Below are 24,285 nucleotides of genomic sequence, written 5' to 3' on the forward strand. Positions count from 1 at the left end.
CGCCCTCACACATACTCGAGCACGGACAGTGTACCAACATGTTGTAAATGCTTCAAGCTAGCCTTGGCCGTCGTAGCAATGCAGGCTTGAGCTGCCTTTCACAAACTGTAAGATGGGGTCTCGCCAGCATTTTGTGGGCGTTTTCATCCATTGCACACACTGCTCGTGGCCTTTGGTGAAGTCAAATTACAGCGTCATACGCATGAAGTAGTTATGCTTTTTGCATATGCTAAATTGTGGACAATATCTAGGCATGTTAACGAGTTGCAGTGTTCCCCTTAAGCCAAAATCCACCCACGTAATACAGTAAAACTGTGCCTTGAAACTCTCCATAGGTAGTGCATTGTTGATCTGAAATATGGGGAAAATAAAGAGCTACTTGCCTTTTGTGGCTTAAATATGAACTCTTCTCTGGAATATGGGAATAGCAGAATTTACAGTTATGCTCTTTCCATAATTTTTCTCTCTGGATACTGGGTTGAGTAGAAAATATCTTGTGGAACAGCGAAAACAATGTGAGCCACAACTTTGAGACATTTTCTCCTCCAAGTCGTGCGATTATCTCTTTATTTAATATTAAAGCTATACCCTTGCTTTCAGTTTTCAGGCAATCTAGTGGCCTTATGCATTTTGCATGAATAAAAATCGTTTCTCCGTTTTCTTTGTGGAGATTTTAGGGGAGAAGAATTTTACCATACCCAAATGTAGATGTGCCCCATGGCTCTCGAATCTCACACCTGCAGTGTAGACTCCAGCGTTTTCTTGTGACCATTAGACTCTGTCTAAAGACAGTGCTGACTTGTCTAATCACAGAGCATTACCAACCTAAGGCAAGGAAGGTTGTTTGACAAGTGCTTTCATATTTGTCTTTTGTGGAAGTTCTGTAGGTGATGGATAATCGTGGACAAGGGTTGGGCCTTGTTTACTGGTTTCTAGGAGTTCCAAAAGAGTTTCTGGCACTGGGAGCCAAGAACACTTATGTCTGTGTTCTGAGATTGTCCTATGAACTCTACTTTCAAATGCAGGGTTTTCGTTCAACAGCGGCTCGAGTGGGATTCTCATGATTGGCGAGCTTGGCAGTAAACATCACTGGTGGTGTTCCCATATGAAAATTGGAATTTTTGTTTGATGCTCCTGGCTACCATGAGGAAGCTGCACTCGTTTGTGCACCAATCTTCCCATTAATAGCCTGGCTGTGCGTCTCTTCAATAGAGAGAAGCCTCAATGTAAATTTTTTTTAGTTGTGCATACAGGAACACAAACCATGGGCCCACTGCCTTGGACAGATGAGCCCTCGTTTTGTTATTAAAGTGGGCTGTAAAGCTTAAGTGTTTGAGAGCCTCAGGCTTTGATGCTCCTTCAAGTTGTCTCGTGCAATACTAGAGTGATATGGGCTTTGTTGAGCTGAAGCTTGTGGCACTCATTGCTGTCTTGGTTGTGGTAACTATTAGCCTGAAAACTGGAGTTAGTGTGAATTTGCATTACCTCAAATGCTATGAATGCACGTGGTGAGATTTCAATGGATACATTTCGCCAAGTAAAACATGATGGAATATATCAGTAGATAGCAAAGCAACATAAAGCAAAAACACACATTTCATTGGTAATTCCTTTCCCTCAGAGAAAAAGTTGCAATAGTGCAGAATTACTGGTGTTTTTAGGTCTCGCCTACGCATAGGAGGGCCTTTAGCCGCCGCTCTGCTCATTTTCAAGCATACACTCGTGCTTGTGGCGGCATCCACCTTGCGGGAGCAAGGAGCGGCGCACATGCTAATTGGCTGTTGTTCGCTCCCACAAGGTGGATGGTGCCACAAAGCATGAGTGTGCTTGAAAACAGCTGCTGCTTGTTATTTAAGTAGCCTTTGATGCAACTTTGAATGTTGTCCTTCTGAAGTCTGTGCTCTGTATCCAGTCTCACCCGAGCTGTCCCGTGTGAGCTGCTCATCTGAGCCCTGTTCGTTTGACACAACAGCTTACAGACAAGTAATATTACGCGGATGCACACTGCTTTTAAGCAGAATTTAAAGGCAGTCAAAGAGACTATTACAAGGATGTGCACTGCAATACCTATCTAAAAATTATTAACTCAGTATTTGTATTTTTTATTTTCTCTGGCATACTGGCACTCGCTGTACTGCACTTGCTCCGTGTCCTCGTCGCGCATCACTTGCGACCTAATCAAGCCCCGCCCCCTCCACGCGACACTTTCTGGACACAACCCCCAGCAGACTGCTCACTGTGGACACAGGGCCTCTGACTGCATCTCTCCCTTTCCTTCCGGCCTCTTGCGCTCTCCGCCTCCAGATCACCTCTCCAGTTCCTGGCTCTGTTCCTCCACTCCTCTCCAGCTGCCTATCCACTCTCTATCTTGCTCAGTATCCACCTCTCTTTCTCACTCCCCACATGCCGGTCCTCCCCATCTCTTTCAACGCTCCTTGTCTCTGCCATCTGCTCTTTCTCTTTTAACCCTGCTCTCTCTACCATCTTTCCTTGCTTGTATGTATCCTCTCTACACATTTTCTCTCCTCTCTTTCTCTCACACTCACATCTCGACGTCTTCTGCCCATCAGTGGAAAACCTATATCTCCTCCATTGTCCCGCTCTCTTCCCAATTATCCCTTTCTCTCTTTTATGTCCGTCTTTTTCTAAGTCTCCCTCCAGTCAGCAACTGCCTCTCTACATATATATATATTTTTTTCTTTCTGCTTGTTTTGCCTTTCTCCCTGCATGTCTACTGCTCCTCTCTGCCATGTCCTGTTCACCAGTGTCCCTCTTCTGTGCAATCTCCCTGTCAAAACTCTCCCCATTCACTTCCATTCAATCTGCCTGTATCTCTTTCCCTCTGTTCATGTCTGTTTTTGCCAGTTCGCACTCAGCCTGCAAACCCATTGCTATCAGCATGTGTCTGTGCCTCTCTTTAACTTTAGCCTGTCTCTCTTTGACCTTGTAGAACTACATGCCTCTCTTCAAGCCCTCCCTCCCTCTCACTCTATTTGTGCACGTTTCTCCATTCCTGCCTATCGCATCTGTGCCTGTCAGTGTTCACTGTCTGCCTCCCATGAGCATGCCCTTCACTTTCTCCTTGTCTCTGCTGGCTCACTCCCTCACTCTATCTGACTCCAACCCCACCCCAACTTGAGGGCATCCCTCACGCCTCTCCTCCAATCTGTCCCTGCCCTTTCTGTGACTGCCATAGCCCATCTCCACATCTGTCCCTCCCTCCCCTACTTGCCAGGCTTTCTCTCACACTATGTAGCTATGGCTCTCTCCTTGCCTGTCTGCCTGCGCCTCTTCCTTCATGCCACCCCTTTCTGTGTAGTTAGTTAGTCACCCCCGCACGTAACCTTTACTGCCCATATTTCTTTTCTGAATGCATTAATCTCTTCTGTCTTACTTCTTATTTGCCTTTGTCTCATGGGAAACAACCAATCTTGGTCCCCACTGTCTCTCCCTCACTATAAATGTCTCCTACCTCATACCTTCCTCTACATGTACCTACCTCTCACGTACCTCCATTCTCTACTGGCTGTTTCTCCTCCCCTCCTCTACCTGCAACAACCCCCATCATCAAACTCAAGGCAACTCTATCTTTGTTCCTGCCTGTCTTTTGGGACCTTATAAGTATTTAGTTATGCAGCACAATATCCTTGGTGCAACACCATGAACTGTTGCATGGTTAAACACTTATAAGGTCCCAAAGGCGAGACCTATTGGCTATGCCAATGCTTGTTTAACTCCCCATAGTGTCAATCATAAATATGCATGGCAGTCATAACTGCTCACATGGAGAGTCACTTAAAATAACAGCCACTCTCTAGTTTTTCTATTTTAAAAAGAAATTCAGAGAGTTACCCCCAAATGCTTTAACATGTGTGATGTACAATATTCAATAAAAACAGAACACAAGCAGCCTTATTATAATTTATGGAATCCTGAATTAATAATACATTTTTTTTAGCCAATTTTGTTTTGTCTAATGCCCTTATTACATTCGAGTTAAGCCTCACTGTTCACCTGTAATAGAAATATGAGATCTTCACTCTATTGTAATAATGTACTACAGTTGAGTTGTGATATCACATTGCCGCTGTCAGCACTAAGAGACAAAGTAGAGGGTATATTCCTCAACCAAGCACTAACTATCACTGACACATAAAGGACAGCATTTCACACCCCCTCATGATGTTCCTAAAAACGGGAGTTATTCTCTATTCTTATAACTTCCATCGCAGTTCATTGATTGCACAGATGGAATTTGGAGGAGGATGGGAGGATTTACGTGCATATAAACTCAGAACAGGTTTTAATATTGTTTGATATAAGTATGCTGTCATTACATTCGCAGCAAAGAAGCTGTGTTGAAGTACAGAGTCCACAATTATATTTATATCAAACTAGGGGAACACTTTCAATAGGATTTAATAGAAGGATGTGAGTTATGGAGCAAAATGCCCCATGCAGTGAAGGGATAATAGGAGCTGGCCTAACGGCTAGGGCGATCGACCACGAATCTGGGGAACCCGAGTCTCGGCAACGACGCTGAACATCCTGTGATTCTGGGCAAATCACGTAATCTCCCTGTGCCTAACAAAAAAATGAATGTGTCCTCATGTAACGCAACTGGTGCTATGCTATGTAAAGCGCTCTGATACCCGAAAGTTTGTGTTATATAAAACTGAAGAAAAAAAAAATCCGCCTGAATTTCAGTGTCCTCTTTAATACACAGAGACCTTTTGTAATATGATAAACAACTGGGTGTAATTTCCCTATTACAGCCTGGTTGTGTTCCCGTTACATGGCCTGTGATGATAAAATGGCAGCTCTGTTGAGCTGTGGCGTTAAGCAGAACTACCACTGGCAACCAACACAACTAAAGGGGTTTAGGTAGCGGTCTTTCATCGCAGCTGGTTTCCCCTTTAAAGTCCCTGTCGCTTATTGAAGTACGTTTGTTTGTGGAGTCGCTATAATTCGTTACACGATAACAGGAAACTGGCTGCGTTTTACCACACACAGTAAACTACAGGTGCTTCTCACAGCGACTTACATTAAACTGCCTAAATACGCGTTGCCACAAACGTCAGTCTGTATATTGGCATGTTCTTTTTGTCAGTACAGATTCCACATGTATTCTGAATCTATTACTACATATCTCCGACCACCGCCTCTAATAAGAGGAATTTAAATGTCCAGGATAAATATAATAGGACGAAGGGAAAAGTGATGGTGTGACCCTTTAGTATAAGGACCAAAATAACTCGAACTCCATGCACATTGTAAAAGTATTTCAAGTTACGTCAGAGTTCCCTGAGGACTCTGCCTCTGGTCTCTTCGTTGTATATGGGTGCGGAACTCCTTCAACAAAATGCACTATTCTAATAATGTACTGTCGGGGATGCCTGATACCTGTTCAGTATTTTCTGTTGATTGCTCTTGTACAATATACCAAACTTTCAAAGGGTCGGACTGGGATAGAAAATAGACCTGGGTACCAAAATAAAAGTGGCCTCCATTAGTGAATTAGAAAGCTAAAAAATGGCCAATGTTTGCAAATTAGGGCAGTTTTCAACCTGAGTGTCCTACAAGCAATGTTCGTTTTAATATCCGGGTAATTGACAGTAAAAATCAGCCCAGCAGACCACAAAACAGGCCCAGAGGGGTGTTTGAGGTGTTACACCCCCTATTAAAGGTATTATCTAGTAATTAGTTGGTTATCGGTGCTGACTGGTATGGTGAGGTGACTGTCAGATTTCACCTGGGATTTGTACATACACATACAGACAAAACACACACATGCATTCTCCCACTCCTCTCAGTTTTCGATGGTCTTAAAAAATATTGCTTATTTAGCAAAATATTGTGTTTAACTACCCCTAAGAATCCACACTTCTCTCGTTCTCCAATAGCTCTTGAGCCCGTGCTGATAGGCCAATCCGACCATGGCCTTCAATATTATTCAGCCCCGTGAACAGTGGCGGCTGCTAGCAGGGAAAAGTGGTGAGGCAGCGCAGGGGGCAATTAAAATAATAATTTAAAAAAAAGGAAAACGTACCTGCCGCATTGCTGCCTCAATGCTCTTCCTGATGCACACGCTCCCAAACTCCTCTGCACCAATCCAGATGCTGCTCTCAAGCTGGTATTACCCAGCATGAGAGAAGCACCAGGATTAGGTGGAGCGGGCTAGTTTTACGCTCCAAAATGGACTGGAAGCCTGTGCCTTCTGCTCTCTATGCAACAGCATGGAGATAGTTAAGTGTGCATGATTTTTTGGCTGTCCTAAGACAGCCGGCCAAACAGTTATGCGCACTTAGTGTCCTTTGCCCACCACTCCTCCTGTTGCTGTCAGATGATGGCCCGCCCTCAAAACTCGGCTCTGGCTCAATGTTGCAAAATAAAATGATGATCAAGCAGTTTTATTAATTGCTTTATTATCATTTGATTTTACATGATTTAATGCAGTGGGGTGATGCTCTTCTGCCATAACGGAGGAGCCAACATTGCTCGTGATACAGAGGCACAGGACCCTGGTTCTGGTGGTAGGGAGGGGTTTCCACTGAGGATCAGGCACATTTTACACTGAACGGTGTCTGCTCTCAGATAGAGATGTCCATACTGTTCTCGCTTCAGACACCTAGCTTTTTGAAGTGGGGCAGGAGGCACACATTTCAAATGTTAAACCCTTAACCTTAGATTGAGCACGATTCTAAGGTTGTTTTTGCATTGATTCAGTGAATGTTTAAATATGATTGGTGTATACATGAAATGGCGCACACATTCCCTTTTACTCGCTATTTGGATTACTTTCCAGTGCTGTGATGCATTCATCTTTTTGTATTGAAGTTCATGCCTCCAAAACTAAAAGCATTGGCAGAGCCAATAGGTCTTGTTTGTAATTTGAGTCCTGAGTAGAACATAAAAAACTCTATTGCAGTGAAAAACATCAAATACATCTCTGAGGTAAATAATTTAATGTGTGATGATTCTGTGTTCTATTGAGATGTAAAATAACTCCTTGAGCATTGCAATACAAGCACTCCATTGGAGGCAGACGGATATACCAAAGAGCCAATAGCATGTGTGAGGGGGCGGTACTTTTTGGGGTGAAGCCAAGGTCCAGTCTAAATAATTAATCACAAAAGATTTCTTATACAGCTGCGCTGTCAAGCCAGAACTATAAAGTGCTAGAGATAATTTAACATTTATATGCACTGTTTTTGTACTTTGTGAAGCACCCTACTAGCTCAAACCCCCTTGCACACACACTTCACACTAAGCATGATGCTTCCTCAAGGCTACAGGCAACACGACATCTTACTTATAGTCATGGCTGTACATGTGCCATCTCCCAGTCGAATTTCCAAGTAGGAACTAAGTTGTGCCTGGTGACATATCAAAAATATTGAATTGAGAAAGCAAACTCAGGTTTTAAATCCACTTAAATAATTCATTGAGTTGGGTTGAGACCCCCAAGTCGGTTTTTCAGTTGATTGATTAATGTTAGGCCACAGAAAGGGGCACTGCAAAAAACATAAAATGAAAAGAGCGCGTGCTGAGAGGAGAGTTAGCAGCCTGATGAGATTAACCACACCACTAAGCAGGCACAGATGTGTTTCTTTATTCTACATTTCATTCTATCACGTACGGTTGCCCTGATTGATAGTTTATGAAGCAGACAGATTTTGAAGTTAAAAGCCAGTTTGAAATAATTAGCTTCAAAACCACAACATCGGGGTGCATCCTTTGTAAGCAATTTAATAGTGTTGACATTTAAAGATAACACATGGATAGAAGTTGTGACTTGGGTATCACCTTACAAATACTTACAATTACATTCCAGAATAAAACACAACAATGTAGGAACTCCTGAACATAGAAGTAAATACAGCATTTCTTCATCACTTAGTACAACACAACAGAAAGAGGTGAGGGAGATTTAAGACGTCACACAATCCATAAGAACAAAACAAACATAAGGGAATGGGGCAAGTACAAAACAAACATACGAAGAATGAGAAGGGGGATACAATTACCCCTCATCAAATTCTTCAAGTTTGTTGGGAAGCATGACAGCGCGTCCAGTTTAATTTTTGACTCACTCCCCATCTTTGCCAACACTCACGTACACTGCCACACTCGACTGCACTGTTACTTCCTGGCTCGATTTGTAGTTGGAACCAGGAGAGTGGAGTTGAACCCAGAACCACAACTGGTTATTCAATGTTTCTCCACCGCCACCACCAGCGACAGCTTTTCCTATCATCGGTATCAAGATCCAGACCAACCTCACCAGCACTACTTTCAGAGGTTGGGAGAATTGCTCTCGCCTTTCATTGACCAGTTAACCTGCATCAATTGAACTATTTCCAAAATTACCTCCTTGGTACCTTATTTCCTGTCCTACTGTTCTTTGCCAGCAGGATGTGCATTTAGGTTGAGCCCACCATACTGTTGTCTGGTTGCAAAAAGACCTTTGTATGCATGCTTGTCTATATAATGATAAGGCAGTGTCATTGCACCCTTTTTCCTGCAGTACAGCATTGGTGCGACTTATTGACTTTTCCAATGCTTATTTAATGTTTAACTCGGCAACCTCAGGGGACCATTTCTTTCACCTCTCCTGGGATATTCAGGTTACATTGTCTTTAGTAAAAGGTCATGTTCCTCTCAAGATCCTAAACAAACTGAATGCTCTCAGGGAGAAGTAACCCTGAATGCCCAGAACATTTTCTTGACTTCCTTTTGCCAGAACCTACTCTGTGCAAGAGCCAGCTGAACAACCCTATGATTTCACGGTTAAAGTGCTCCCAACACCATTACCGGCAGGTGTAATGTGTATACTGCCATTCTGTTAAAAGAAATCTTCCAAAATGCGGGATTTATTTTGGGCTCTTTTGTTACTCATGATAATCTTTGGTACCCTCTCCATGTTTGGAAGTCATCCTCAAGAAACATAAGCATGCTACTTGAATCAATCTTATCAATAATGCAAACCTCTGGCCACTTGTACAAGAAGTCTAATAGCACCAAAATGTACTTGTTCACTCCCTTCTCATCCAAAATGATTCACAAAATATCCACGCCCAGGGTCTCCCTCTGCAACACAGGAAAATGCATGGGATTAAGAGGAGAGTGTAAAAGAATTTGGGATAACAGAATTACAACAGCCATACCAGTTACAAACCATTTTCTCTACACTGGCACCAACCCCCAGCCATCAATACTTGTCCTTGTTCTTAGCTCATGTTTTCACGAGCCCAAAAAAACACATTACTTGACAAAATCCTATTCCTTGAAGCCCCTTGATTTACAATCCGCTAGTGCTGGACTGGCTGCCGGAGATTTTGGGGGGCTGGCATGACGGGGGCTGCTTTCACTGCTGTGAGGACCAGTTTGTTGCTGGGGACCTGCCAGCCAAGTTCCCACTTGCAGTGATTCTAAATCAACAATGCAATTGGCTTTAAAGCATCTTAAAGCATATTTTAAACAAGCATTTACAATTCAACGGTCTCGGCATTGTTAAAGTTAGAGCTATTGGCATTGCTCATGACATTATTTTTGTTTATGTTTTTGTTTTCCCCTCCCTCCTAATTCAGATACTCTCTGGCCCCAGAGCTGGAGCGCTGAAGTACCCCCCAATGGTTCGTAGAGCTTGAGCAGTGTGTGCGTGATGCATACATGTGCGTACCGTTGGGGTGCGTGTCTGTGCATATGCAGGTTTGTGTATACACGAAAAAAATGCAAAGAGAAAATTATCGCGCGTTTTACCAAAAAAAGAGGGGGCATATTATCAAGCATTCTGATGTAGTCATTGGATTCATGGCTGCTCAATCCGACGCATAAAAGCGGAGTGATTTCACAAATGCCCGCCACTGCCTGCCAGTTGTACATTTTGAACTCAGGCTTCATATTGGCATCAGATGTTTACTACCAAATCCAAACCATATTTCTTCGGACAAATACACATTAGGAGTCTTGGGCAGTTCCAAAATGGGCTCTTTCTGCACATTTTTAGTTCAAGGGAGTGTCCATACTAATTTGAGAGTGATTAAGCTATTGACATTGTAAATAACAAGCCGTTTCTTTAACCCCTTCCATGCTCATGACGGAACGATTCCGTCATGAGCATCGGTTGAGCTGTGCTCATGACGGAACCGTTCCGTCATGGCCCCGCCCGCGCTCGAACCCTTCAGCACCGCGGGGGAATCCGCGCAGCGCTGAAGGGGTTAAATGTTTTAAAAACAAAAACATAAACAAAAATAATGTCATAAGCAATGCCAATAGCTTTAACTTTAACAATGCCGAGACCGTTGCATTGTAAATGCTTGTTTTGGGGCTGCTGTTAAATTAAGGTGAAGTAAAAAAAAAAGCAAAAAAAGTATAGTCCCTTTCTCCAGTCTGGGCATTGAATAATGTGTGTTTCATACATACATGTACACATAGAGGTTTACACAAACACGGACAGGCATACAAGTGCGCAATCTAGCTGCTTAAAATAAGCATTGTCAAAGACAGTAGGTCTGGTTTTAATGTAGTAATTCATGGAGACTTAGGCATGCATAAATGATGTTTGCACGAATTAGCAAGACTATTTGCTTTTGTCATTGCTGTTTTTCTGTTTTTTTTTTTAAATATTGCTGCGTTGTGATTCAGACACTTGCTGTCTGTATTCAATGTATTTGTTTCATACTTGCATAGCAAGTTCTTATTTCAGTACTTTATCCGTTTAAAAAAGTAGATATTTATGCATCATTTCCAAAATGTGTTTTGTTTTATGCAGGAAAAGGAAGAAGAACAACTACTTATTACCTTGCCCCCACCAACTGCATCTCAAGCAAAAGTAATAGATCTCACCATTGATAAAATCGTGCAGAGTGTTGGCTTAAGTGACAAAGACTTGGAAGAAAGATTTGAGATTAAAAGACTAATGGAAAAGCAAGTTCATCAGATTCTACCAGGTATGTACTTAATTTGTTGATATTTTGCATACCAATCTTCTACACTTTTCCCACTTCCATGTTGTTTAAAACAACTGTTTTGGTTTAGAAATATTAGCTGTTGTGCTACACATAAGAGTAGGAAATGGTGCAAGGACATTTAAAATGCATTATGTTCTAAGGCGTTACTCATACAGGATTGTTTTGCATTTACAGAGGCCTTGCTGCTTGTATGGTGATCTCAAGTCCCCCTTATATGACCAAATGGAATTGGACTTGGAGTGCAGGATTTGGAGTGCAGGTTACTAGCCAGCACTTAGCAAGAAATATGAGTCCCAGAAACTAAATCCTTTCCTTGCAAATCTAAAGAAAATGCATATAAAGCACACACTCTGTGGTACCTTACATTGCCTATATACCATGGTGCTGACCCAGAGTGTGAGTGGTGGTAAAGATGTGGGCATTATGCAGATCTGATCTGTATGCTCTGTTCCTGTAGACTAGGACTGACAGTACTGAAAAAAATGGTAATGTCTACGATAGTGGAGATTCGGGTGACTTCTCACCACCTCTCCTTCTGGGATAACACTGGACCCCAATAGCCTCCCTATGGCGTCCTTTTAAGATATATTAGTTGCAGTTATGACCCCCATCTCCCTAAATAACCACAGTGACCACAGAAAGTACTGGACCTTTCCGAGAGACATACAACTGGCCTCCATAGCTACTATCCTTAGACATAATAAACTCTGGATAGCTGTGCATCTTACTAGCTCATGTCCCTGATCAGTGCTGAACCCAAAATGCTCACCTCGATCCCAGTCTTCAATCTGGCGAAGATGATCCGTACGCTGATCTACGAGGACCAAAATGGATTCATGCCTGATCGAATCACAAGACATTGCCTGCTCTGTGCCCAGATGTCACTGTCTCGTGCGGCTGATTTCTCCCCTCCTTCTGCCATAATTATCATAGACTAAGAAAAAGCCTTTTATATGATTCTTTGTGTTTTTTATGCAGGTGCTCCTCGGGATGAACATCGATCCCTGTTTTTGGCCTGTGTGGTTTCCTTGTATGTCGTTCCTAGGCTGCAAGTTAAGGTTACCAACTTACTATTAGAACCTTTTCTTATAGAATGTGGAACAGAAAAAAGCCCAGCTGGATGGGTTTTGATGGCCTAATGGTTCAGAGTATAGAGTATCCCTTTATGTTGATGATAACATGCTACTCATTCAGCAACTAGAGCTAATGTTTAGGCAGACGTTGTTAGGGTAATATGGAGTTGAGAGTTTCTAACTTTCACCTCTGTTTTTGGGCAATGGCGATGATCCCCATTGGAAACTGCCTGTTTGGAGTCAGAGCTGACCCAGCAATACACATTGAGACCGACAACCTCGAGTGCTATGAAACCGTGCACTTTTGTATGGGGGCCCTCTTCTCTGCACTCTCCCCCCAAAAACTGGGCTTTCCTTATTGTGTTGGTGCCAGGCACTGAGGCTCATCAAAAGGCTATCAAATCTGACCCTCTGTGGTGTGGGAGGCAGCTGCGACACATTACAAAACTGTCGGGATTCAAACTTCTCGGACCTCATTGCGCTATCTTTGCTGGGAAACGTGTGGGAAGATGAACACATAAAATCCTTTCACCAGCTCACACATGGCTATGAATTGCACAGTCCCAGTTCCCCCATGTCTCGTACCCAGTTGCTTGGGTGCGTGATATGGATGAACTGGATGACCGGGAATTGCAGGATCGAGATACATGAGGTAATTTCATTGATTGGCTAAAAGGACTGACTGGATTTGGAAGTTGCCATAGCTAGTAGCCCTACTTGTGCACGTTAATTTGACCTTTTTTTTTTATTTTTACAGAGTTTTATATAGCGCAAACTTGACCCGAATCGGGTACCAGAGCACTTTACATAGCACCAGTTGCATTACATGAGGACACATTCATTTTTGTTAGGCAAGAGGAGATTAAGTGATTTGCCCAGAATCACAGGATGTTCAGCGTCATTGCAGAGACTCAAATCCAGTTCCCCAGATTCGAGGTCCACCGCCATAGCCGTTAGGCCATCTCCTCTCCCCAATTGACATTGACCCATTGACAGGCACTGAGGGGAAAAAAAAAAACACCAGCACCCTTAGGCTCAACACCAATGCTCTCAATCATGGTAAGTTTTCAAACAGTCCACGATTGAGAGACCTGGAGTTGAGGGTGAAGGCAGTGGGAGTTTCTTCCAGTGCCTGTCAGTGAGTCAAAGTAATCTCTAATTCCGAAAAGTTAAAAAAAAGTAAGTCTACTTACCCGCTGCCTAAATGTTCCTCTCTGTAGTACGTGGCACCAGCACAGGCTCCCAGCGCCTCAGGCAGCTCCTCTCTACCAATTCAGATGCTACTTTTATGCTGCTGCTAATGTTAATCCGCTTGACAGGCGCCAGAATTGGTTGGAACAGGCTGACCTGATGCGCCTTCATTCACTGGGTGCCGGATACTCTGGGGCTCGTATGCTGGACCTACAAGCGCCCCACATCCCTATTTTTTTTGTAATAATTCAGCGCAGTGCACAACCGTGGGATTCTTCTCACCTAGAAGTGGTCATTCTCCTCCCCTTCTCCTCTGGGCACAACTGCCCTTGAGTATTTCTACCCTTCCTACCTTGTTCCCCCCCCTCTCCCTCTTGGCCCTGCCAGGCCTTCCTCTACCATTATAGAAGACAATCAAGGACTGCGTTTCGGAGACTATATGGTGGCGGAGATCCTGAGGTCTCCCTCACTACTATGAGCTGATAGCGTTACCTCATCAGGCACCCAAGCAGGGGATTGGCTATCACTAGCTGCCATGAAGAAAGAGTGGGTGAAGATCACCCTCCATGTAGCAATCCTGACAAAATACTTAAGAGCAAACATTGCACTGAACGGTCTGATAGTAAGCAATTTTCCCAGATTGTTTCTGGAAGATGCCACGTTGAAGAAAGAGTGGTCGCCGGTAGCATGGAAATGCACCATGGATTTGCTGATTCTAATCTTTAACACGGCCAAACGTTTAAAACAGGAATTCTGATTCCGGCCTATAAAACCAAACTGGCCGAAATCAACACCGACATCTCTGAGCACAAAGAGTATCTGATGAAGCAAGAAATTACCAAACTGCAAAAGGACATAAAGAAATTCGGCAAGGATAAGGTTTATTCTTATATTAAGGATAACTATACACCTGCAGGGGGTGACACCTCTTCAGATAAACGCCAAACATCTCGAGGAGAAATTCCTCCAGCAATGATAGTTGGGGCAGCAGCAGACGTAGCCCACGTCCCCCATTCTTTGGCTCTGAGGGACCCCATTCCAGGGTCCCCCATTTTGGCAGTACCCCATGTTCCCACATGGACCTCAACAACTCTCTCCCCATTCCTCAACACCTTTTTTAGACGAAGTTAGAGGAAGAGGAAGAAGACGCAGAAGAAGAAACAAACTGGTGCGGTGGCAAGCCCCACCACAACTTTCAGTGCAGACCCGGAGCCAGACGGGCAAGAACAATTGATAGTGAATTTGCCCCGCAGGACCCTGACCACCACAGAGACACAGGTCCTCAAAAAATGCCTAGGGTTTGTCCCCACTCCAAAGCAGGACGATTTTCGGGAGACCTGCGAATTACACAACTTCTTCAGGAAAATACCCTCCGAGCATTTTTCCAAGGCAAACCACAACAGCTACAAGATGACTCCGGTTTACACAATCCATAGAGATTCACCCCAATGCCGCCCAAGTTCCAAACTAAATCCTTACTTTCTAACAGACTGTCCTCAAGGAGGTAGCCAGGGGTGACAGCAAACGTGTTTTTCACAACCTGTCTTCCAACGAGATGACCGCTATCACCACCCTTGCTAACCACCGCTTTATCACCATTAAACCAGCAGATAAGGAGGAAGCTATTGTGATCATGTCAACAAATGATTGACAATTTCACCAACAACTGGCAAATTGCCATTACTACACCCCCATTGACCAGCACTCCATGGGTGTCTTGACGACCCGCATCACTTCTGTGGTGCTCACTGCCGAGACAGCGGAGTGGAGCAGTCAAAAGAAGGCAGAACCTAAAACCCCTTACTTCTATACCCTTCCCAAAATTCATAAGAACCAAACCCCTCCACCAGGACGTCCAATTGTCTCTGGGATAGACTCACTCCTCAAACCCCTATTACGCTTCTGTGATCATTTCCACTAACCAGTTGTTCCAGAAGAAACCCTTGTTCCTACAGGACACTATGCATGTACTTTGGCTGATTAACACCCTTGACACTACCCCTGAAATAGACCTACTAGTGACGCTGGATGTGGAGGTCCTCTACACCAACATCCCACAAGCACCCACTTTAGATTTATTAGAGGTCACACTCCTACTGGAGGGCTGAGTCTCCCCTACACCTATCCACTTCATTATGGAATGCGCCACCATAACCTTGACTGAAAAACTTTTTCAGTTCAAGAAACAAATTTACCATTGCACCCAGGGCACTTCTATGGGGAGTACCTTTGCCCCGAGCTTGGCATGCCTCTATATAGCGGCATTTGAAGCCAGATGCATCTTTGACACCTCCAACCCATACTCTAGGAACATACTCCTAGGAACATACTCCTGTGGCGCAAGTACATTGATGACATGCTGGTGTTTTGGAAAGGAAGCATGGCATCATGTGGGGAATTTTGTGGGTGGATTAACACTCTCAACCCCTACCTATGCTTCATATCCAACACATGCATTCCCTTTCTAGACTTGAAGATCAGTTTGACAGAGGGCAAACTCCAAACCACTGTTTATTAAAAAAAAAAAAAAACAGACTGCAACAGCTTGCTACTTCACGGTAGTCACCACCCCAAAGCCCTAAGAGACAACATATCCTTTGGGCAGTTCCTACGACTTAGGCGGAACTGCAGCACTGTTCAGGACTACGACAAGATGGTGGAACAACTGTCACACAACCTGAGATGACTTAACTACTTACCCACACAACATCAGCATAGCAAAGAAACGGGCCCACAATAACTATAGAGAAGCCCTCTTGGAACAGAACCCCAAGAATAACTATGACTTCCTGACATGTGTGACCACATTCACCCCCGGTTTCAACAAGATCAAAACGATCCTCAAAAAACACTGGGGCATCCTACAGACAGGAGAATTCACATTGGCACCTCCCAGATTTGCATTCAAACGCACTAGCAATCTCAAAGACCTCCTCATACACACCAGGCCATCACCTAACACTCAGACCAACCAACCTCCCCTGTGGAGCCTTCCTCCAGTTACAGGCCACTTCCTCTGTGGGTCATGCTCAGTGTGCCCCCTCTCTGTAACCACGAAGGAAATCCAACTGTCACCCACCTTCAAATGGGTTCAAAAGAAGCATACCAACTGTAACACGATCAATTGTATTTGCACCATCACTTGTCCTTGCAACTTACGTTATGTTGGAATTACCACAAGAATGGCTAAAACTAGAATTATGGAACACTGTAGCAAAATTCGTTGTCACAAGCTTCAGACCAAACTCTGCCAGCACTTTGCTGTGAAAGGCCATTCCCCAGATAGCCTTAGATTGACTGTCATAGAGGCACACCCACACTTGAACAGGCAGGCACTCTTTAGAAAAGAACAGCGTTGGATTTTCCACTTGTCCTGCGCCTGGAATGGGCTTAACGAGGATATTCCATGGAGTGAGGTCAGTAGATAAGCCTTCCACGCAGCTCCCTGACTAAGGCTACGCCAACCCACCATCCTTTGATATATAGGGTCCTTGCAGCCTAACTGCCAGACCCCTCCCCACCCCACTGTGGCCTTCCGTCACGGGCCACCTGTCTGCCTCACCCCCCACTGAGCGCTTCAACTGCTTTTCATGCATTCAGGGTGGCCCGTGCCCCTCTAGAGCATTAGGTCTTACCTTCCTCTAGCTAACAGAAAACGAATTGACATGTCCCGTCTGCCCTGAACTTACAGACATCCCCCTGAGTCCACATCTGCTACTAGCGTTTTCCAGCTGGGCAATCATTGCTCCTATATTTCTGTTGCCACATCTCCACATCCCTCTACTTTCCCCTACTGTTATTGACCACCAACATATCTTATTACATTGGTGGTATCGGTAAAATACTTTGAAGTGCAATTTCTTATTGTATACCAATGCAACTGGCATTACAACTGAGTGCCCACAACCTTTCCCCATTTTTATTAATCTCGTGTTGGCATCCTGCTGCTGTTTAACACTCACAGAGGAATCCCTATGGTCTTTACGACCACAATCCCTTGCCCAATATGACGCCCACCTTCAGTAGCCGAGCACCCGTGAGCAATACTCATGACACCCAGCACGTCTCTCCACACCTGACTGGGCCACTTCAGGGACTCACACATGATCCAGCAGCTCGCTGAGTACCTATGCCGGTCCTACACCCTACACACACTCCCCCTCCCCACCCCCCATCCCCACTCTTCCGAGCTGGCAGAGTGAGGGGTAGGCTCACAGCAATGGATTCTGGCTGAACTGTAAGTACTACTCTGTCCCATGGACGCCGCTTGCGTGTCGACAGTGCTTGCGTGTAGTCCACTGCAGCTCGTCTCTCTTGTTGTTCCCAACCATTGGAAAACCCTCCATTTACTTTCCAACCATTAGGACGTTAACAACTGTAACGTACACCCTCTGCCTGTAATTGACGGAGTCTGATTACCACCCACATTGGGTGAGTCTTATGCTGCAAAAACTGGACGGTGGTTGGTTTTTCACCACCTTCACCTCAGTACCTTGTTGTGTTTCATGTATGTCATGTTTTGCTTCCTTGCCTTTACCCGGCTAAACGCTGCTTTAGTTTCACTAATCACCCTTGCATGAGATTTGGCACGATTTTGCTTCAGAGTCTGCTTTGTCAATTTTCAGTTGATCAATTATGATTTATGTTATTGTTATTTTTTTTTTTTTGTTCATTTATTTGTATAGGTCAGTCCATCTCATAAAAGGTACCTCAGTGCTAAGTTCTGAGTGCTTGGTTCACCCCAGAGCGAACCACCAGACCAACCACTGTGTAGATAGTGTAGTTACATCCTTTGGTCCTGACGAATCGCCACGTGGTCCCTGACAAGGCGAGAAACATGTTGACCACTAACTTGTAGCCACATTTGACCATTATATCAGCGGTGACACCATTGCTGTTTTTATTAGAACCAGTGGGCTCGCAGATTAAATTGAATTGGGAGCACCACTCCGCCCTATTTTATCCCTTTCCACACCATTCCTTCACGTACCCTGTCCACATCTACACCATGAGGCCCCACACCGCACCACACTTAACGACTTGGGAAAAAGATCTCCGACAAAGAGCCCCTCGTAGGGTGCCCGTCAGGCATTGCAGCGCCGGCCTGACTAGGAGCATGCCCTATGATGAAGCATTGCACCCAACCGGATGTGTGAGGGCTCCTTTTCCCAAATTGGGAGAAACACAGTCTTCACCTTAGGGTAAGGGTGTTTTACCGACCTAGCCTCTGCGTCCCCCTCCACCCTTAGGAACTGCATACAAGTTACCTACCTTTTTCTCTTCATCTGGGAAATTTTTATTGATAAGCAGACTCAATACAATTTTTATACCAAACTCCCTGATGACTAGCAGTGAGAAGAACTGTTTCCAAACAAACAAACATACTGACATGACACCGCATATTGGTAATAAATCATGATATACAGTACTATTATCAGATATTAGATGTATAAAAGTAGACACATACTATGCATCAAGGCATATAGTTTTTTTTATATCCCTATTGATTTTATTTTTATTGTATTGTTCTCCACTGGCATAGTAACATTGTAATAAACATTTTCCATTTCACAAGAAGTACATTACCGCAGTGCAGGGTCACTCAAAGTAAGCAGCCTGTACAACAAAACAGTATAACGATGAAAAGCACATAGCTTTTAAAGAAATATTTGAATAGACAATGTATAACCAGCATATCACACTTTCATTTTACATTTTTTATCATCAAAACTTGTAGCTTATAGCCCGCATATACACATGGCATAGTACTAGTAAGTAAGTACATTTTTATTATGCTTGATTAATTAAAACCATTGCATACATTAATACATTGGGAATAAAATATCTAGCTCTTATACAGTAAAAGACACTATTAAAAGACCCAACGTTTTTTACGACAATAAATAAATAAAAATAAAAGGTCATTAAAGGATGAACTCCAGTTGTTAAAACCTTCTGCTCCATACTCTTATAAGTTTGTAAATATTGTTCCAAACAGTGTGTTTTCCGATGAAAATTAGTTCTTAGCCGATACGGGCAAGTTTTTCAATCTTTTTGGGGTTATATCAAAAAATGTAGTTGGCCGGCAGATTAGCTGTACTATCTCTGGATTGAAGCACAGCATTACCGCTTGTCTGCAGGACCTAACTCCATGCTGTCTGAACATTGGTTTTAGCAAGGTTATCCTGGTATCTCTTAGGTTGTTACAGATGCATATAACGTGGATAACATCCTCGACATCACAGCCACATAAACTGCAGAGCTGGTCTCCTCCACTTCTCTCCCAAGGAGGTAGGAACTGATTGAAGGCCCTGACCCCCATGCGGAGTTTTAGGAATTTTTCCTTGGTGGTGATTTTTATTCCCGTTTTCAAGTAGGATTGGGGTTTGTGTGTGTTGTATGTGCTTAGTACCACCCATCCGTGAACTCGTTTGGCTAATGCTTTTTTATCCTCTAACAGATATTAGATGAGTTACCTTTGTTACAGCTTGTTTGAAAACGAAATGATTCTTTGAGATGTTCCACAGGTCTGTTAGGCCTAAAAGTTTGATTGATTCCTGCAGACATTCTCTTGCTGGCGATTTTTCGGGGCGAGACAGTTCCGTCCAGAGTTGGTTGTTCAGGGATCCTTCCTCATTTCCTTTAATTTTATGCCAGTATTTCACATATGCTCCCCTTCTTTCCATTGTCTGTTTTTGAAGCGTTTCTAGGGAGTTGGAAGATTGCTCGGTAAGAGTTGGATATTAAGTTGTCAAGGATGGTAGTATCTTTTCCTTTCATCGATTCGCTCCCATAGGTTATTGTGGGCTGAAGTTTAGCTCGCAGGACCCTTAGAAAAGGTCCGGCAGCAACTTCTTCAATGGTTTTATGGCTAGGTAAGTCATTACCCCCTTTCTCCGCAAAGATTCCATTTGTGGTTTAAATGAGTTTTGGTCTAGTATTATCCCCAGGTATTTATAGCTTGCTGCTTGGTCTAAACGGTGACCGTCCAGGAACCAATTAGGGTGGTTCTTCTTGTGGTAGTTTACTGCCATAATTTTTGTTTTATTTAAGTTTATTTTTAATGCATTTTGTTGTGAAAATCTGAGTTGCATTCAGGAGATGCTGAAGTCCAATAGGGGTCCGGCTTATCAAAACTAGATCATCGGCATATAACAAGTTTGACAATGTCATGTTTCCTAGTTTTGGTGCATGGGCTGTACATCTGTCCAGTTCCCCCAGGAGATCTGCTAAGAAAAGGTTAAAAGCAATGGGGCTAGGACACACCCTTGTTTTAGCCCTTTTGAGGTGGGTATTTTTGTTTTTATATATATGAACCAGCGCCTAGCTTTATCCTGACCCATGTGTTAGTGTGCAGATTCCTGAGTTGGTCTAAGAGAGGGGGGGTATCCCCCAGCCGTCCAATTTTTGCCAACGTGGTCAAACGCAGCTGTAAAGTCTATGAAGCAGAGAAACAGGGGTTATTTTCCCCATTTAGCTACATCCATGAGCAAGGTCAGCGCCATAATGTTTGTTATTGTATCTTGTCCTTTCCGGAACCCTGTTTGCGTTGGCGGGATTATATGATTCTCAGAAGCCCAAGTGTCTAGGTCGTTTAAGTTGAGCCCCGCATAATATTTTGCTTCGATGTCTATGGGGGCTATCAGGCGGTAGATTTTTGGCGCGGACCTCTCACCTTGTTTGTAGATTGGGCTTATGATTGAGCCTCTCCATGACTCAAAAATTGTGGACGTTCTAGATGCATGTTTAAAAACTGGTGCTAATGCGTTGCTCCAAAGTTCCGGGTCGTATTTGAACAGCATTGGCGGGATGCCGCTGGGGCCAGGTGCTCCTGCCTGTCTGCCCCATGCTATTTGTTTCTTTATTTGTGGTACTACAGGGCTTTTATGCAATCCCTTGTTCTGAGTGTTCGGTTTTGTGCTCTCAAGTTTAGATGCTCTAGTTCCGGAAGAAGGTAATTCGAGCACCTTGCTGGATTGGCTTTTTTTTTTTTTTTTTTTTTTTTGAGGGACCTTGAGTCGGAATTCCCCATGCACCTGTAAAGTCTTGTTTAGAGTCATCATCCTGATCTCGACCTAAGAGGTGCATATTAAAATCTCCAGCCAAGATTATGTTGTCTGTGTCCTCTTCTTCCATTACTCTTTTTACTACTTTGACCAGCTCCTCGGCTGTCTTTAATTTGTGTTTGGGGTGTATGTGAATGTTTATTATTATTACCTTCTGGACGATCTGGTTAAGGATTAACTGAACTATAGAAGCCTGGATGCAACTTTGAGAAGCAATGTGAATCTTTAGGGGAAGAATTTCACCAATTTGTGTTATTGAGGATAGATAAAGTAGCTCCCCGAACGGCGACCAAAGTCAGATCCCTTGGTAGCCGGGATAAAACTAGAGATGTAGCCTTGTAGCTCAAAGGGTTTGTCCTCCCAGGTCTCCTGGAGTAGGGTCATGTCAAAGGATTTTAAATAGTTTACGACCTCATGATCGCTTGATTTGGAGGTTAAGCCGTTGATATTCCAAATGCATAATTTGATTTTGTTACAAGCAGGTTTGGGATTTGATGGACTGGGCATCCGATGTCAATTTGGTTGCGCTGCCAGTTACTCATTAGTGTAGGTTGAGTCAAGAGGGATTGGCCTTCTATTGGGGAACAGCCCCTTGCTCCCCTTAGCACTGAGGTGGACTTTCTATTTTGACTGTTAGTTTCTGTGGTTAGAAATGGTGCTGGATATAGTGCACTGGTTTCAAAATGATTCCCCAGCTTTGGAGTCTATTTCTTTCTTGTATGATTCTGCTTGCTATCTCTGGCGTTTTCGAATCTGGTTTTGGACGCTTCGGAGCTTGGCAGACTTTGACAAGAATTCTATAGAGAGTAGATCAGAGGTGTTGATGTTGGCTAGGTTTGGGATGGCTTGCAGAAGCAGTAGCGCGTTCCCTCTGTTTAGGATATCTGCTCGACCTCGCAACTTGTATTGAGGGGAAAATATGATGGTGTCTATCTCCTCTTCCTTGATGGGTTCCTGGATCGAAGGCTGAAAGCCATCACTGTTAATGGCTATGTGCGGAAAAGGCCTAGAGTTGTTAGAGTTGTTTGATTTACTGTCAGAACTGTTTTGAGAAATTGACAGTAGGTTGTGTGGTTTTCAGATTTTACATTGCACGTCAATGCTACGCTCGAGAATTTTTATTTGTGGTTGATGGAGCTCTTTGAGTCTCCTGCGGACCGCTGCCTGACATCAATTTTGCCGATTGGTCATCTTCCGTAGATGCACTACAGAATTGGGGTGACTTAGCAGTCACATGTGTCAGGTGCACAAAGTCGTGGGTGTTGCTATGGGGTTTTGAGCGTGAGTGAGACCATGCCTCAGTTTGATTGGTTTTTGATTGGGGGATGCGGGACCCCTAGGGGTGTTCGTTGTGGTTTTATTTCTATTAATGTGTCCTTTGTACCTTCTTCCAGTGATGGAGCTGGGGAGCGTAAAGTATTTTTAATGCTGGCATTCGTGTTAGGTAATCGTGGCAGTAGCTGGTTAGCCGATGTTGGCCCTGAAAGGTTATTTTCCTCTTCCTCCCCTTCCTTTTTATCTTGCAACGGGTATTCACTGGTGTGTTTTTATCAGGTAATTCAGGTAATACCACTTTATCGGGAGATTCCACTTTGGAGTTTTGAAGGGACTCCCTCCCTCCTATGTTGTGACTCCGGTTTGTTATCATCTCAGTGGATTGGGGTTCAGATTTTTTTTCCCCCTCTGTGGATGGATCCCAGCTTGCAGCGTTGTGAGTTTCAGTTGTAGATTTCATGGCGGACAATAAGTCGCCTAGTAATGATGGTAACATAAATAGTTTGTCCACTATTGGAGCACAAGTACATTCTTGTGATAACTTATCATTAAAGGCCGCTTCTTGCCCTCTCTTTATTATTCCGTTTAAGTCGGCTAGCTTCCTGTCGATCCCTGAAGTAAAGTCTGCTAAGGTTTGGAGCACTGTGAGCTGTAAGTCAATTTTATGGGATTGATATTGTAATGCCGCGGTTGAATATTGCATCGTACTTAATATTGTTGCCCAGATTGAGTCTTTAGTCGTTTGGCTTTTGTCACTGGTCTCTGTGCTGGCACTGTTTGCTGAGATGTTAGGGTCATGGCAGTATGAGGCAACTAATTCCTCCCACTCTAGAGAAGCTAGAAAGGACATGTTGCCATTGGAATTATGGTCGTCTTCTGGGGGTCCCCTGACTATGCCTTGGCGATGTACTTTCTACGGATTTCCTGGCGGTCAAGGTTGTTGCATCTTCCTGTTGAGTAAGTGGCAAGTGTTGAGGGGAAGAACCGGTAGCTTGCAAATTGCGTTCCTTTAGTTTTTGCTCTACTCGCTGTACTATGTTATTTTGAGTCGCCTGATGCAAGCTTGAGTCTAGCGTGGTAGTTAAACCCAATTGTTCATTGTTCTGGTGAGCTTTGAATGACAGTGAGAAGATGAGGATCTTCTGTCTGTGAGAAGAACTGTTCAGGATTAGAGACGGTTCCAGTTTTTGGCCCCCCTTGCTGATGTGATTTTGGCGTGACTGCCTCTAATTCTCTTCTAGTGAAGGGTGGGGGGGTTGAAAGAGTTGATAGGTTTTATGTGCGGTGCGCGGGGTGGCCCGTGGGCCATCCTGTAGTTCTTGTATTCGCTCGTCATCAATGACCCCTGGTTGTAATTTGTGGCTGGTGCTCACATGGTCCGCTGTTATGTTTGATCCTGTAGTCACTTCAGCTTTTTCTTTTGCTTCTTGGTTTTGCCTGATGATATTCATGTTACTGTTAATTGTTCCGTTCGTTTTCGGTTGCTGAGATTCAGTTGAGTGAATTAATACAACGGTTTGATTTGTTTGAAGTCTTGTTAAGAGTTGTGAGGTTAAGTCAAAGCTTTTTGGTTGCAGAGGGCTTTGCAGACCTTTAATTTCGCCGGTTTTAGAGAATATTACTGTGCCAGGACCTTTCAGAAAAGCATATTTTGTGTATATCTTGGGCTGGAAGGAGCATGGATTCATCAATTGGGGGGGTCCCCTC

The 24,285-nt window shown here is 43.8% G+C and overlaps 1 protein-coding gene across 1 annotated transcript in view; it reads left to right on the forward strand.

Moving 5' to 3' along the window:
- The window catches only part of TUT7 (terminal uridylyl transferase 7), a 1,376,479-nt gene that overhangs the window by 130,510 nt on the left and 1,221,684 nt on the right, over positions 1-24,285 (forward strand). The window contains exon 4 of the mRNA XM_085632922.1: positions 10,775-10,952. Within this exon, the coding sequence (XP_085489048.1) occupies positions 10,775-10,952 (178 nt within the window). The remainder of the gene's footprint in view (positions 1-10,774; positions 10,953-24,285) is intronic.

The sequence above is a fragment of the Triturus cristatus genome, chromosome 2_1, assembly GCF_964204655.1.
Source record: "Triturus cristatus chromosome 2_1, aTriCri1.1, whole genome shotgun sequence".
Lineage (NCBI taxonomy): Eukaryota > Metazoa > Chordata > Amphibia > Caudata > Salamandridae > Triturus > Triturus cristatus.